The 15,818-nt window shown below is 33.1% G+C and overlaps 1 protein-coding gene across 1 annotated transcript; it reads left to right on the forward strand.

Annotated features, from left to right (window-relative positions):
• The first annotated feature begins 4,733 nt into the window (after positions 1 to 4,733).
• LOC149148160 (protein DMR6-LIKE OXYGENASE 1-like) lies at positions 4,734 to 6,970 on the forward strand. The gene is made up of 4 exons (XM_089445316.1): positions 4,734 to 5,047; positions 5,535 to 5,782; positions 6,089 to 6,410; positions 6,481 to 6,970. Exons 1-4 carry the CDS (start codon positions 4,799 to 4,801, stop codon positions 6,748 to 6,750), a joined length of 1,089 nt encoding a protein of 362 aa, XP_089301442.1. The 5' UTR covers positions 4,734 to 4,798; the 3' UTR covers positions 6,751 to 6,970.
• Positions 6,971 to 15,818: the final 8,848 nt, after the last annotated feature.

Below are 15,818 nucleotides of genomic sequence, written 5' to 3' on the forward strand. Positions count from 1 at the left end.
AAGGTACCACAGACTCACCATAGTAGTGTCGACCATGGATGCTATTGGGGTGAAGTTTAATTCGAATTATGAAGCTAATTCTTTAGCTCCTTCTCCTCCTAAAGGCTTCTTGGTAGACTTCTTATGCAAACATTTTGTTGCATAATGCCCAAATTCGTTGAAGTGGGAGAATTTTATCTTTCTCAAGTCTTTCTTATTTTAATTATTTTGGCTAGGTTCAGGTTTTCTATGGGTCTTCTTCCCTTTTCCCTTCTTCCCGTTTCCAACCAAGGAGAAATTTTCTTCATCCTCAACTTTGGATGATGTTTCATCTTAGTTATTTCTCTCGAACTCTTCTTGAACCAAATCAAACCACAACCTTTCCCAATTCAATAATTTTTCCCTTCCATTCAGAGAGTCCTAGTAGATGTGCAAGGATTTTGGAAGGCCTATAAGAGCTAGGGTCACCAGGAAATCTTCTATAAAATTCACCCCAACCCCTCCAAGATCATTACAAACATGAGTAAACCTAGAGAGATAGTGTGGAATAATATCATTCTTTTGGGTTCTTATGTTTCAAAGTTTGTCTTTCAGGGCCAATTTTCTATGGTCACTGTTATTTTCTAATAGCTCGGTGAAAGTGTTCAACATAACAAATGGCGTCTCCTTTCCATGGAATTTTGAGACCACATGGTATCTCAAACCTTCCAGAAAAATTCTCTTGGCCTTTGCAATATCATTCTTCCATTGGGTTAATTATTTTGCATCATACTGATGTGGTTTTGCAATGTTAGTTTTAACATATTCTAACACATATTTTGCAGCGAGCACTACTTCCATTCAATCCTTCAAAGCTATGAAAGACATTCTCCAACCTCACTACGTTGAAAGACATTCTCCCGATCGTGAAGAAAAATTGTTGCACTAAAGCTATTACAGAGATTCCTAAGAGACAAGTTCGAAATACCGGTTCTAATGTGATTTTAGGGCTCTGATACCATGTATAAATTTGATAGAAATTGCAATTGGTTAAGATTTCAAAGTGAAAAACAAGAGACATAATTATACTCTATTAATCTATAGAATGGAAACCTCAATTTAGAAAAATGTGCATTGACATGAAATAAGAAAAACCACACATACACAATGATTTATAGGGGAACACAAGTAGGAAAAACCCCCTTAATCCTCTTTCCATTAATCCGTTGAATAGAGAAACTTTTACAATTGCTAACTCAGTCTTTGAGCTCAACCTACAATAGAATAATTGTTCTCTCTTCTCAATGAGAAACTCTAGCCAATGCTTAGCCAATTATTTGCTCATCAAGTCTCTTATTCCATGCAAAAAACCTGAGGAGATTAGCCCCAAAAAGATAGGTTATCCTCCAAATTGATTGTGCAATTCCCAAGGATTGATCTTATGACTCTTGTAACACCTATACACTCAAAACTAGTCTACACTAATGTTAGACTTCCTTGTCATCTCCACTTCAACTCAGGAGCTAAAATTATTTGCATGCACTAGTTATTTTGGGTTGATTGATCGGTTAACTCATAGATCTTTGAGTTAGAATCCTTTGCCATTGCACCACTAACCTTCAACTCACTCTATCAATAGTTAGAGGTTATTTAACTGAATGAAACTAAAAATAACTGAACTGTATTACTAAAATTTATCAATCACACATGCATATATAAACTCCAAGCCCTTTAACTCGAATTTTCTGAGCTAAGTGAGTGACAAGATCTATGTCACACTAGTTAACTACCTCCAAGTTGTCCTATTGATGTGAAAATTATATTTACTCAATTTGACTAAGGCTAAATTCAAATTGAGCCTTTCTTGCTACATTTTGTTAACATTAAATCTCTCTATTGATTAAGTATCATCACAACATAGGTAGATAGATTTTACTACCCATAGGTTCTAAGCTAGCAACCTTAACATCAAGGCGTGACTTAACAAAAGACCCAATGAGAGTTAAGTAGTGTCTTAACATCAAGAAGGTCTTAAAAATGCACCCAATGTCCATGTGTTGAAAACCCAATGGGAGAAATTTTCAGCATTTCAAATTATTTTGCACAATTTGTTTATAGAAAGCTCAAGCAACAAGATAACTACCTATAGAAATATACACACAAAAAAAAATAGATACATCTTTATATGTCTTAACGATACAATGTTTCAAAATAATGTCAAGATGTCTCTTTAATTTTTTGAAACAAGCATATGTACATCTATTAATTTTCATATTAATACATGTATTGGATTTTAATGTTATATTATTATTCTAAAATACCATTTAACAACTAAAAACCTATAACATGCTTTACATATATTTTGATGCTCAAAAGCACCTTAAAGAATGTTTAAAAATAAAAATAGATATCAATTCTCCCGTTATGCAATTATCAAGTAGAAAAAAAAAAACCCTTTTAATAGCAACAACTAGATAAAAAATTAGAATATAATTACAATTACTTGAAAAGCAAGTTCAGCCTTTCCCTCTTGTGGTTTTTTGTGAACAATACAAAAATAAGTTATTGAGCTCTAGCTCTAGATAATTACAATTACTCTAAAAGCAGGTTCACCCTTTATCTCTCTTGGTCTTTTGTGAGCACTACCTAAATAAGTTATTGAGCTCTACTAATAAATAATGAAGAAGTATATATAAATGACAATTAAAGGTGGGTATTTAAGTGAATGAAAGTTACTATCTAATATTTCTTAAGATTTTCCTTATTTTTTTCCATCCTTTTTTAATAATAAGGGATGTGTTGCATGGGATCCACTTATAATATAGTGACACTCATCTCACATTTGAGTAAACCATAATTCTATATTTTATGTCTCGTTACATTTTTAGAAAAATTTCCTTATTTTTTGTCATCATTTTTTAATAATAAGGGATGTGTTGCACGGGATCCACTTATAATAGCCTCACTCTCATCTCACATTTGGGTAAACCATAATTCTATATTTTATATCTTGTTACATTTTTAGATTACAACTTGATGGTTCACTTATTGAGTTGGGAAGAAACGCATTATTAGTAGGCAAGTCAATAATGTTGGTAGTGCACTTGAGAGGGTGCTTCACACTGAACAAATATTTAATCATATTAGTCTTAATTTAATGTAATAATATAATACAAAATATTAACCAACCTAAATCCATTAAGTCCAAATCTTAGGTGCACTTGAGAGGGTGCTTCACACTTAAGAAATATTTAATCATCTTAGCCTTAATTTAATGTAATAATATAATACAAAATATTAACCAACCTAAATCCATTTAAGTCCAAATCTTAGGTGCACTTGAGAGGGTGCTTCACACTTAACAAATATTTAATCATCTTAGTCTTAATTTAATGTAATAATATAATAAAAAATATTAACCAACCTAAACCTAAATCCGTTTAAGTCCAAATCTATCAAGGCTTTAGAGGGATCTATTCTCTCATGTGTAAACCTCCTTTTGGGTTTTCACATTGAGTGGTTTGATCCCTTGAAAGAGTTAAGATGGATAAGTTTGGAAAATTGCTTTTAAGTATTAAAAATAATTATAAAACATTTAAAAATATCAAAATACTAATATTAAATTTTAAAATTATTCCAATATTTTAATATTCAAATTCATTTTTCACAACTTATATAAAAAAAATCGTGTTAACTCTCCATTTATCATGCTCTATCAAATTTATCCAAATTAAAACTGACAAATATTTTACTATTATTATTATATTAATCATCATTTCATTATTAAGCAATGAAATTAAATATAAAAATATTTACAAACATTTAAAAATATCAAAATACTAATATTAAATTTTAAAATTATTCAAATATTTTAATATTCAAATTCATTTTTCACAACTTATATAAAAAAAATCATGTTAACTCTCCATTTATCATGCTCTATCAAATTTATCCAAATTAAAACTCACAAATATTTTACTATTATTATTATATTAATCATCATTTCATTATTAAGCAATGAAATTAAATATAAAAATATTTACAAACATTTAAAAATATCAAAATACTAATATTAAATTTTAAAATTATTCAAATATTTTAATATTCAAATTCATTTTTCACAACTTATATAAAAAAAATCATGTTAACTCTCCATTTATCATGCTCTATCAAATTTATCCAAATTAAAACTCACAAATATTTTACTATTATTATTATATTAATCATCATTTCATTATTAAGCAATGAAATTAAATATAAAAATATTTACAAACATTTAAAAATATTAAAATATTAATATTAAATTTTAAAAATATTCAAATATTTTAATATTCAAATTCTTTTTTCACAACTTAATATTAAAAAAATCATGTCAACTCTCCATTTATCATGAGCTATCAAATATATCCAGATTAAAACTCACAAATATTTTATTATTATTATTATATTAATCATCATTTCATTATTAAACAATGAAAAAACTATACATCTCCTATATTTTAACCAAAAAGAAGTAAATTACATATCTCCTTTCTATTAAAATATATAGAAAAATAGCAAACAAACAAAAATAAATAAAATAAAAAACTAACTTAAAATTAAATTAAATTAAACCCACAAAATATTAAATAAATATCTTATTTAAGATTAATATTAAATATAATTATTTTATTTTTCCCTTGTTCACGCACAGTGAGCTGTAAAAAATATTTGTTAATATAATAATAATTGCGCACTAAATAAGCATGCTCCTCTACTTCCATTCCATGTAGTGTACCTCAATTTATTTCTTAGAAGAAGCCAATTCGAAACATCTCCTTCTGTCCAGTGGTTCACAGAAATGCCATCTAAATCAGAGGAGGTTCAGAGCGACCTCAGTGTCATTATAGAAAAGCTGCTGTGTAATGGAGTGAACAGAAGTGAGGTGGAGGGTAAATATATCCTGCCTCTCAGTGAACGCCCCCAGTTGTCTAAGGTGTCTTACTCGGAGAGCATTCCGGTGGTGGATCTCCAGGACCTGGATGGCCCTAACAGACCAGAGGTGGTCCATGAAATCCAGCATGCATTGGAGGAGGATGCCTGTTTCCAGGTAGACCATATACCTAAACTGTGAATTATCAGGTTCCCCGTGTCTAATTTAGGGTTATGATTTCATCTGGCTCTTCTGATTTTATGTTAATCGCAAATTTTGATTTCTAGTAATCGATTTGTTAGATTCACTAAAACTACTGTAAAAATAGTGATAATCCCTCCTAATATACCGAAATCAAAATAACAAAAACTCATCAAATTAATATAAAAGATTTCACTGAATTTTTAAATAACGGAGACTTATGCATCCTTATTTTAAGCTTATTGCAGATTTCGGAAGGAAGCAATCAATTTTTTGACCGCTCTGTCAGATTCCTTAAAATTCGAAAAATCTGCAATCTACTTAAACTCAAGGCTTATGCATCAACATCTCATTAAAATATTTAAATCACACCTTGGATGACTCCACCCACAACTTTCTTCGCTGGGTGCAAAATTGCTATATAATGGTTGCAAACAATTTTGTTTCATATTGTTGAGGCCAGGTAGTGAACCATGGCGTGCCAGCGATAGTCATGAAAAGCATGATGGAAATCGCTAAAGAATTCTTCGAAATGCCTGTGGAGGACCGAGCATGCCTCTACTCAGAGGACCCAAAGCAGAGGGTTCGGCTTTCTACGGTCTCCAGTTTTGGCAAAGAAAAGGTCATTTACTGGAGAGATGGTCTGATTCACCCATGTCATCCTCTGGAGGAAGTCATGAACTCTTGGCCCGAAAAACCTGCAGCCTACAGGTAATCAATTATAAATTGTTCTAATTGCTAATTGCTGATGTTTTACGTTCTTGGGCTTCTATTTTGGTTTAAGTTCACTTTACAGGTTTCTTTTTGGGTTACATATGATTTTGGATGAGTTAATTTTGGGTTAATTTTGATAACAAATTTAGTTGATGGAATTATCATTTTTATTTTTATCATTTAAATTTATAATTTTGGCCAAACTAATATCTAAAGACTGCAGAATATGTCGGATTTCATTCCCAAATCTCTATATATAGCCCGAACAACAAAAAAATTGACCAACCTATGTTTTGGTGACAGAGAGATCGCAGCCAGGTATTCTATGGCGATGAGAGCACTGGTTTTAAGGCTACTGGCTGCGATTTCTGAAGCTCTAGGGCTGGACTCTCATTACTCGAATACAAGCTTTGGAAAACACAGCCAAGAAATGGTTACCAATTACTATCCTCCATGCCCAAACCCAGATCTTACTCTTGGTTTACCAATCCATTCAGACTCAGGTGGCGTCACTGTTCTAATGCAAGGCGATGTTAATGGTTTGCAAGTACTCAAAAATGGAAAATGGGTCTCCGTACAACCCATAACTAACGCCTTCGTCATCATTACGGGAGATCAACTGCAGGTAATTACCAAAAACTGATCTAATAGAATTTTTCTTCACCATGGAGTTATTAATGACAATGATTTTTCAGGTAGTGAGCAATGGGAGATTCAGGAGTGTTGAGCATCGAGCAATAACGAACGCGTCCACTAAACGTATATCAGTTGCTACGTTTTCTGTCCCTTCACCCGATGCCTTCATTGCTCCTGCAGCATCGCTGGTTGATGAACAACATCCAGCTCAGTACAGAGGATATGAGTTTGAAGAATTCAGGAGAATTTGGAGAATTAAGGAATTAAATGGCAAGGCAGCGTTGGATCATTTCAAAATTGAATACCCAGAGGACAATAATGGTGAATGACTTTGTTTCTTGAGTTTTACTCAGATGAATCATCGCTAACATTATAACTACTTGCTTGAATGGTAGTTGGTTTCCGCCCTTCAGCGTATTTAAAGTCAGGAGGACATATTTATATATTTCACCAGTATGTTTTATTCGGTTACTTAAAAGTTTGGGATGTCATTTCTAAACAAATAAATTAGAGATTGCATAGTTTGGCATTATGCTATGCGATTAATCATCGACCTATACTTGTATTTGTGTGCAAATCAGTCCATTACTCTCATGTTTTCTGTGATTCAAATTGTATATTACATTATAGGTTGCATAGTTTGAATTTAATTTACAAGTTTAAAATGTGTGATGGGTACACATATTGCAACTTTGGGTACCCTTTAACAATTGAAACTTTAACCCACGATCACAAACCTCATAGCTCGTTCTTTACTGATGGGGTACACCCCTATTAAAGGGTTTGACCCGACTGATTTTGGGTTCCCAGGGTGTCGATTGCTTACTCGTGACGATGAGTCTGGGATCTGGATGATCCTCTCCAAACACAAAGAACAAACCTTCTTTGGATACCCGAATTGATAACTCTCAAACTGCATTGAATCCAGGTCGAATCACTTTATCCAGGTCCCAAAATTTCGATGTCTATCAAACCGCATATTATAAAGGCTGTGTGCTACATTTTGCTGGCACTTCTAACATAAATCATTCTAGCTAAGAGATTCTACCTCGATACATTCAAATCATTCTACCTAAGAGATTCTACCTCGCTAGCTACCAGATGTCAAAAACTTGTACCGGAACCCTTGGAAACTTTAGAACTTCATAGTGAAGTTGAAAACCTGAGAATTTAACTTAGAGTCACAATTAAATGGTTCAGAACACCATACATTACATATGTAACTTAGAGTCACAATTAAATGGTTCAGAACACCATACATTAGATATGTATATTTATTTGGAGTTGTTTTTAGACTTTTTGGACTTTCAGGTGGTGGAATAATTTGTGGTGAAATCTTGATTTGTGTTATTTAAACTATTTTTTAACTTTATATATGGATTCAGCACACTTGAAAATGGCTAAAGCACTTGGATTGCACAGGACTAACCATCAAACTTGTGATTTCAATCAATTCCAGAAATTTGACCAAAAATACCTATAGTAAAAGCTTTCAAAAAGTAGCGGTAAAGGCAAGTCCTATTCATTTAAAAAGGGGAAGGTTACACAATTTCTCTAATATTCTTGTTTCTTTTCATAATCTCTCCAAAACTCTGACACTTTTTACCTACACATTGATACTTTTTTCTATCTTATTCCTCTATCTACAAAATTCATCTTTACACAATATGATAATTTAGTTGAGATTCATCACAATTGTTGGAAAATATTTTGAATCTTATAGATTAACCAAATAATTTTGCATTCCTCTATTTAATTGTTTTCACATCACTTTTAGATAAAAAAAACCTCAAAATTCTATTTTTATAGCTTTATTAATTGAAATTAAATCAAGTGAACCCATTTGTTGATTTTGAAGAGATTTTCATGCATCAAAATATGTCATTATTGTCATGAAAGGAGCTCTATAGCACAATATGAGGTAGATGTTAGACATTACATGTTAGATGGGTAAATGATACATGTTAGATGGGGTAGATGTTAGACTTTACATGTTAAATGTTAGATGTGTAGGCATTAGATTCCAGAAGTGTAGGAGTTAAATATTTGAATATTTTTTAAATATCCTCATATATATATATATATATATATATATATATATATCAAACCATAACTCTGGGAGAGGGATCAAGTCTCTAGAGGTGCAAACATTTCCTCAAGTTTGCACTAGAAAAAGAGGTTTGCACCATAAGAGATTTGATCCTTCTAAGTTCTTAATAGATCAGGATTTAAGATAGATCTAGGCTTCTTAATTCATCACTCAATGCACTTTTTGAGTGAGCTCTACACATGAATGAATGACATAGTTTAGGATTTTATACAAGATGAAACTAAGTGTTAAAATTTTCTTATATTTTTGTTATTTTTTAATTATTTATATAGTTATATTTGACTCATTTTGATGTCCATTTCTAATTTTTAGCTTCAAGCATTACTATTTTAAGGTATAGAATTTTCATATTTTTTTAGTGATAAACATGTTCTGTAACAACCTCTAGTTGATTTTACCTATAAACAAATATAAGACCAAGGTCATGGAACACATATTCAAAGTTAAATTTTGGAGAAAACATAGTTATGGGTATCACTTGTGATTATTTTATGGCTATGAAAATTTGCAAAGGAATTCACAAAGGCAAAGGGGCATTAATTCACATTTTAATGCATGAGAGGTGCTCTAGAGCCCATTATAGGGTGGATGTGTGAGCATTAGATGTGATATGTGAGCCATAGATGTTAGATGTGAGATGTGAGCATTAGATGTCTAGGCGTTAGATGTGAGATGTGAGATATTTTTTCAATTCATTTTTTTTTTTAATCTAATTTTGTTTTTTGTTAATAAAATTACCAACATTTTTAATCATGAATATTTACAATGGATATTATTAACTTTTAAATAGTTTTTTTTACAATATCATGGGCCAATAGCCAGAAGAGAAAGATAGATAGAAAGATAGATAGAGGGAGAGGAGAGAAGAAAATCATAATACCATGGGCTAATACCATGATTTATTAATATCATGGGCAATGTAGGACTTTGATTATTATGTTATGGATCTAGTCTTTTAATTATTCTCTTACAATACAATGGGCCAATACCATGGCTTATCATTACCAAGTGACCAAAAACCATAACTTATTTCAAAATCAAAATGTTTTACAAACACTTTATTTAAATTTAATCTTATAACATTTTTTAATTAAAACTAAAAGAAAAAAGGTTAAAATTACTTTTGAGGTATATTTAAACACAACATCCTCGCGACTACTAAAAATATTCCCATAGAGGTTAAATCAATGTTTTAGTAAATTAAAAGTGAGAATACATTTATATATACATATGTGAAGTTTATATAATATAAATAATAATTTTAATGAACTAGGATAGATGCATCTTAACTAAGGATCCAAGTGAAGAGAAATAAAAGTGACTAACAATGATAGAGGAAAGATAGTGCATGATTCTTTTAAGTTTTTTATTATTGTATTTTTTTATACATGATTGATCCAAAATATAGGTTTAATGTTTTACAACCAATTTTCTTATTATTATTATTATTATATTATTATTATTATTATTATTTAGACACTTTCTTTAATACAGTACAATTTACACTGGTGAGGCGCAGTGGGAAGGCGCGGCACATTGGGCTAAAAGGCCTGAAATTCATTGAAATCTTCCTCCAAATTGCAAATTCTTCATTCCACAAGTAGGTAGAGCCTCCATTTTTTTGTTTCATCCAAGTTTGAGCTAGGGTATGGTGGTTGATGGGTGGTAATGGTTCAAGCAATGAATGATATTTAAGAGAAAGAGTGATGTGGAGGGGGAAAAGAGTGGGGGAGAGAGACATAGAGGTGGGAGAGACATAGAGGTGGAAAAGAGTGGGGGAGAGAGAGGAGGTGAGAGGGAGGGAGAGAGAGATGGATTTGGAGGGGGAAAGAGAGGGAGGAAAGAAAAAAGAAGTTGAGAGATAGAGGTGGAGAGAGAAAGGGAATGACAAGGGAGAGATGAAGATTGAATGAGTGAGAGAGGAGACGAGGGAAGAGATAGAAAAAGAGAGGGTAGAGATAGGGAAATAGGGGGAAAAGAGATATAGAGAGACGAAGATATAGAGGGGTGACAGAAGGGGAGAGCGAGAAGGACAAAGGGAGGGAGATAGTGATAGAGTTGCAGGGTGGAGAGAGAGGAAGAGTGTGATGGGGGGGGAGGGACACAGGGAGGTGTGAGAGAAAGGGAGAGAGAGGAAGGAAGAGAGAGAGGACTTGAGAGAGCGAGAGGAGAGAGAGGAGGAGAGGGAGATGAATTTGGAAGGGGAAGAAATACATATAGAGAGAAAGGTGGAGAGGGAGAGGGACTGACAAGAGAGAGAGAGAGAGAGAGAGAGAGAGAGAGAGAGAGAGAGTATGTCTATGGGCTTATATAGAGAGATAAAGGAGAGATGGAGGGAGATAGAAATATAGATGGAGGGGGTGAGAGTGAATAAGAGAGATACAAAGAGAGGGAGGGAAGAAGAAATATATACATGAGAGAGAGAGAGAGAGAGAGAGAGAGAGAGAGGGAGAGACAAGTGTTTAGGGGGTTGAGATAGAGATACAAATAAGGGGAGGTGGAGGGAGTTATATATATTGAAGACAAGGGGGGAGAGGGAAGAAGAGAAAGATACAGAAAGGGAGGAGAGGCAGAGAGAGAGAGAGAGAGAGGGAGAGGCAGAGAGAGAGAGAGAGACGAGGGAGAGAGGGAGGGGGAGAGAGAGGAGAGATGGAGGGAGATATAATCACAATGGAAGGTGGAGAGAGAGGGAAGAATAAAGAGATTCATAGAGACAAATACAGACATGGAAGTTAGATCTATAAATTCATGAATATTTTGGTTTTTCACTAAAATGGATGTCTTGATTTCAGTGTAGTTGTTACTGTGTAATACTAATTATTCGTTTGTAGCAGATGCATTGATTTGAGTGTATATGTTGATTTCTAATCATATTTAATACCTTACACAAGAAGCAATGATTTCAGTGTAGATGTTGATTTCTACTCCTATTCGATTTATTGCACTAGATGCATTGATTTCTAACCTTATTTAATACCTCACTATATTCATTGATTTCAGTGTAGATGTTGATTTCTAATCCTATATAATACATTACACTAGATGCATTGATTTCAATGAAAATGTTGATTTCTACTCCTATTTTATTGTTTTCACTGAATACATTGGTTTCAGTGTAGATATTGATTTCTAAACATATTTGATTGCTTCCACTAGAATCATTGTTTTCAGCGTAGATATTTATTTCTAATTCTATATGATTTCTTGCACTAGACGCATTGATTTTAGTGTACATGTTGATTTCTAGTCCTATTTGATTGTTTTCACTAGATGCATTTATTTGAGTGTAGATGTTGATTTCTGATTTGATGCAACTAGATGTATGATGTATAGTAATTTGAAAGTAATTAGATTAATATTTTCCATTGATTTTAGTCTAAGCACATCTGTGCTCCCTCCATCTCCCCTTATCTCTCCTTCTCAACCCCAAAACATACACACTCTCTCTAAGTATAAGCACATAAAAATTATTCATGATGTGAATTGACTTTTGTGTTATAGTAATTCAACCATAAATACAATACTTGAATTTTCATCCTAAATAAAATGTTCACTTTCCCGAAATGTTTTCTTCCTAAAACTATAAACTATTTGTAATTTCATACATTCTTATTATTCTCATTTTCCATCTTTCAACATTGTTAATCACTTTGCATTCAAATGTTGTAAAAAAAATAAGCATCATTGGAAATTATTTGGGTTTTAACACTCCATAAGTCAAAATGATTGACTTTGGAGAAAACTACTATTAATATTGGAGAGAAATAGAGATGATGTATGATGTTTAATGTAGGAGCTCGAGTTAAATATTTGAGTGGTCTATGATTTCAATTCCCCTTTTCATATGATCAATATGAGAAAATGGAAAAATTAATAGTTGTGACAATAAAGAGCAGAAGAAAATAGTATCACATTGATCCCAATGAAGATTGTTTGTAATTGACTATATTCTTATTATTCGCATTTTTTATCATTCAACATTATTGCCTTGCCAAGTTGCACTAAAAGAAATTATTTCATCATTTCTCATCATTCAAGTTACTAACGGTCTATCTCATATCGAAAAAATGAGGTAACTAAGAAAATTTAAAATTAAATTGACAAAATCAATCTTAGAAATATTTAGTATATTTAAAATGATCAAAATAATTATATGTTTAACAAATTTTGTATGACCACACATGATTGAAAACGACCTAGATTCATGTGAACCCCATATCTATAAATCTTTTAGAGGGATCAAATCTCTCGAGGTGCAAAAATTTCCTCAATTTTTGCACTAAAAAAAGAGGTTTGCGCATCAACATATTGGATCACTCTCGGCGCTTGATAGACCATGGGTTTAATATGGATCTATGCTGGTTTATTAAATAAAGGAAAATAGGAGAAAAGGAAGGCGAAGAGGAAAACATTTTCACGAGAGGGAAACTGAAGGAAAAATGAAGGAAAATGAAGAAAATAGAGGCATAAATGATAAGAAGGCTTATAGGGATGAGTTCACTACTTTTTGTCAGTTCATTTTTGGAGCTCTCTCTTATCCTCTCATTCTCTCATACTCTTGAAAAATTAGATCATTCTTGGAGCATGCATGGAGCATTCTAGTTTCACTTGGATTTGGTGGGGTTAAAATATATGATTATTTGTAGAATTATCACCCAACCATAAATCTATGTTGGATATTTTCTAGTCATATGTTGGCTACATGATGTGTATTATCTACGGCTCTTGTCAAGAGTCATTTAGTTATTGATTTATTCGTGAATGTAGGGATTAGTAAGTTTTTTTGCAGTTATGTGGAGAGGGAATAGAGCCTCCTTAGTGATTGTCACATGAATCTCACACTTTATGATCAGATATGCATTCATGACTTGTATCTTACATGTTTTCCATGTGTTTAATGAAATTTCTAGTGTGTGCTAGGAAGCCTAGTTCATGATCTTGATTCGAGTTTGAATATTTGGCTTTTTCCTAATGTTAGCAATGATTCTGGAAAGTCTCAGATAGTTCTCGAAAGTGGTCTAGAGGTTGGCTTGGAATTATGGCTCAAATCTTGGGAACACACCCTTTGAACTTGATATTTTTGGCTATAATCGAATGGCAGTAGTGTCATGTGTGCAGTTGGAGCCCTATAGCTACACTCTTTCCTTTTTGTGCATTACTTTGGGGCTTAATATCTGAGAAAAGAAGCCTCAGCTTAGGGTTTGGTCACCTAGGGTGCTCCTTTGGTCCTGTTGAAGACCCAAAAATTGGGTCGACAACAAGAGGGATACCTGCCCGGTCCGAACCTTGGTTGGAAGCTCCTTATCCGTTTGGTATAGCGGGTCTAACTAGGGATAATGGGACCAGTTTCCCAATCTATGAGTGTGTGTGTGTAGAATTTGATGTTGTTGATCCAACAATTCCTATTTAAGATATCCTAATTCTAACTTTAATCGAATTCTATGCTATTGTAATCTAATAAGCAGTAACATCTAAGTTTATACTAACCTCGGATGTAATTCTTCTATTATGCGATCTAAAGGGATTTCAAATAAAAACTGCTAATAAAGATCATTTAGCAATTATAAGAAAGGAAATCAATAAAGATGAACCACTTTGCATAAAAAGTTAGATGAAATAGTTGTGAAAAACATATCGCATAATGAGCTATTCATACATTAAGCATAAATAAATAGCTATCACCATATAAAAGTGTCAAATGATAACTCAGGCATTCATGCAATAATACATAAACAACTAAAAACTATATATCACTTTAACGTATAAGCAGAAATGGTCAAGAGATGAAAGTATGATTTATGACTAGTCCTACTCATAAGCTTCAATCGACAATGATTTATCTCTCCTTGCTCTAACATCCACTAAGCGTACAGAAGTGCAACATCAGTAGGAGATATCAAATACAAACATCAACAAATCTTGATCCATTCATTCACCAAAACCTCCTCTGAGGGTGCAAAAGTGCATGTTCTGAGGACAAGCTTTTGATAAATTTCTGGACCCTTCTCTAAATGCATGAGAAGGGTTTAAATACTACTAACTAAATAACTTAATTACACATATTCAGGATACGGTTTAAATGACTCCCCTTTTTCTAAGCGAAAATAAAACAAAACTATTTCTAAAAATTAAATCTAATATCTAACTATTTCTGCATTTGCTCCTTAATGTTGCAAGCATTCAGTATTTGCCTGGGTAGAGTTAGCTGACTGTCTTCCGCTTTTGGTTGAGCTAAGCAAACAGAAATGGTAAGAGCTGGCACCATCTTTTCAGCAAAATCGATGATATACTCGAGAGTCATCTTCTGACTATGTGGATTCACCGCGTATGCTCAGTAATAATCCAAGTTCAACTTGGTTAACCCTTGAATCGCTTCTGCCTTTTCTCTAGCTTTCTATTTCCAGTTTGTTCTTTACCATTGCTTTCTTGCATTTTTTGGGCTCACAAGTGACTGGGCAATTAGACGCTTTGCTTCTCGAACAATTTTCTTAGCGATGCACAATTAGCGCTAGGCGCTAATCGCGCATCGGAAACTGCCTCCATTCTTTGATCCGGGCTTCTCTGATGCATTTTTTTCCTTTGGCACCTTTTTCTTTACCGGGTATAAAGCTTCAAAATTTGTAAAAATAATGCCTTCGTGAGCTCTTGACCTTGAGCGTTAAACTACCTTTTGATATCAACAGCGTTCAATACTCATTCAACCATGGCTGTAAATGAAAGATCTGTAATGGATGGCTCAGTAGCGTTCTGTGAATCTGTGGCTCTGTTGCATGCATGCGTCTTTTCCCTATCTTTGTGTTATATACCTAGGGGGATAATATGGGGTACCAAGGGAGGTACCCAAGGTAATAATGTAATAATGGGATGGGCCATAGTAATAAATAAGGTGGTTAACCCATGTCATATAAGGGACCATAAGTAGTTAATAATAATGTAAAGGGCCCATGGTATTAGTTGATAGTATGAGGAAACCATGGTAATGATGCATGGTATTGTATGTATGAGGCCTATATGGAGGCTAGAGACTCCACATGGAGAGATATGAAGAGAAGTATTATTGTATGAACAAGCTTATGGCTTCTGGAGTGTTCTCCTTCCTTAAGTAGTGAATGTATGGTGTTGCCCTACCTTAAGGGTTTTGATCATAAAGAAGCATTTCTATCTATTTTGATCTTGTTATTCTTGGATTTATTTCTATTATCATATTATTTCTGGGTTAGATCTATAACAATTGGTATCAATGTTATATACCTAGGGGGGATAATATGGGGTACCAAGGGAGGTACC

Source organism: Pinus tabuliformis, chromosome 9 (genome assembly GCF_031772625.1).
Source record: "Pinus tabuliformis cultivar Carrire ecotype Pingquan chromosome 9, CPIR1, whole genome shotgun sequence".
Taxonomy (NCBI): Eukaryota; Viridiplantae; Streptophyta; class Pinopsida; order Pinales; family Pinaceae; genus Pinus; species Pinus tabuliformis.

What these genes read in the sequence shown, in the direction of transcription:
- LOC149148160 (XM_089445316.1), top strand. Translation starts at nt 4,799, where the DNA reads ATGCCATCTAAATCAGAGGAGGTTCAGAGCGACCTCAGTGTCATTATA. An exon ending in GAAAAACCTGCAGCCTACAG is followed by an intron (nt 5,783 to 6,088) that starts GTAATCAATTAT and finishes TTTTGGTGACAG; the next exon opens with AGAGATCGCAGCCAGGTATT. An exon ending in TTACGGGAGATCAACTGCAG is followed by an intron (nt 6,411 to 6,480) that starts GTAATTACCAAA and finishes ATGATTTTTCAG; the next exon opens with GTAGTGAGCAATGGGAGATT.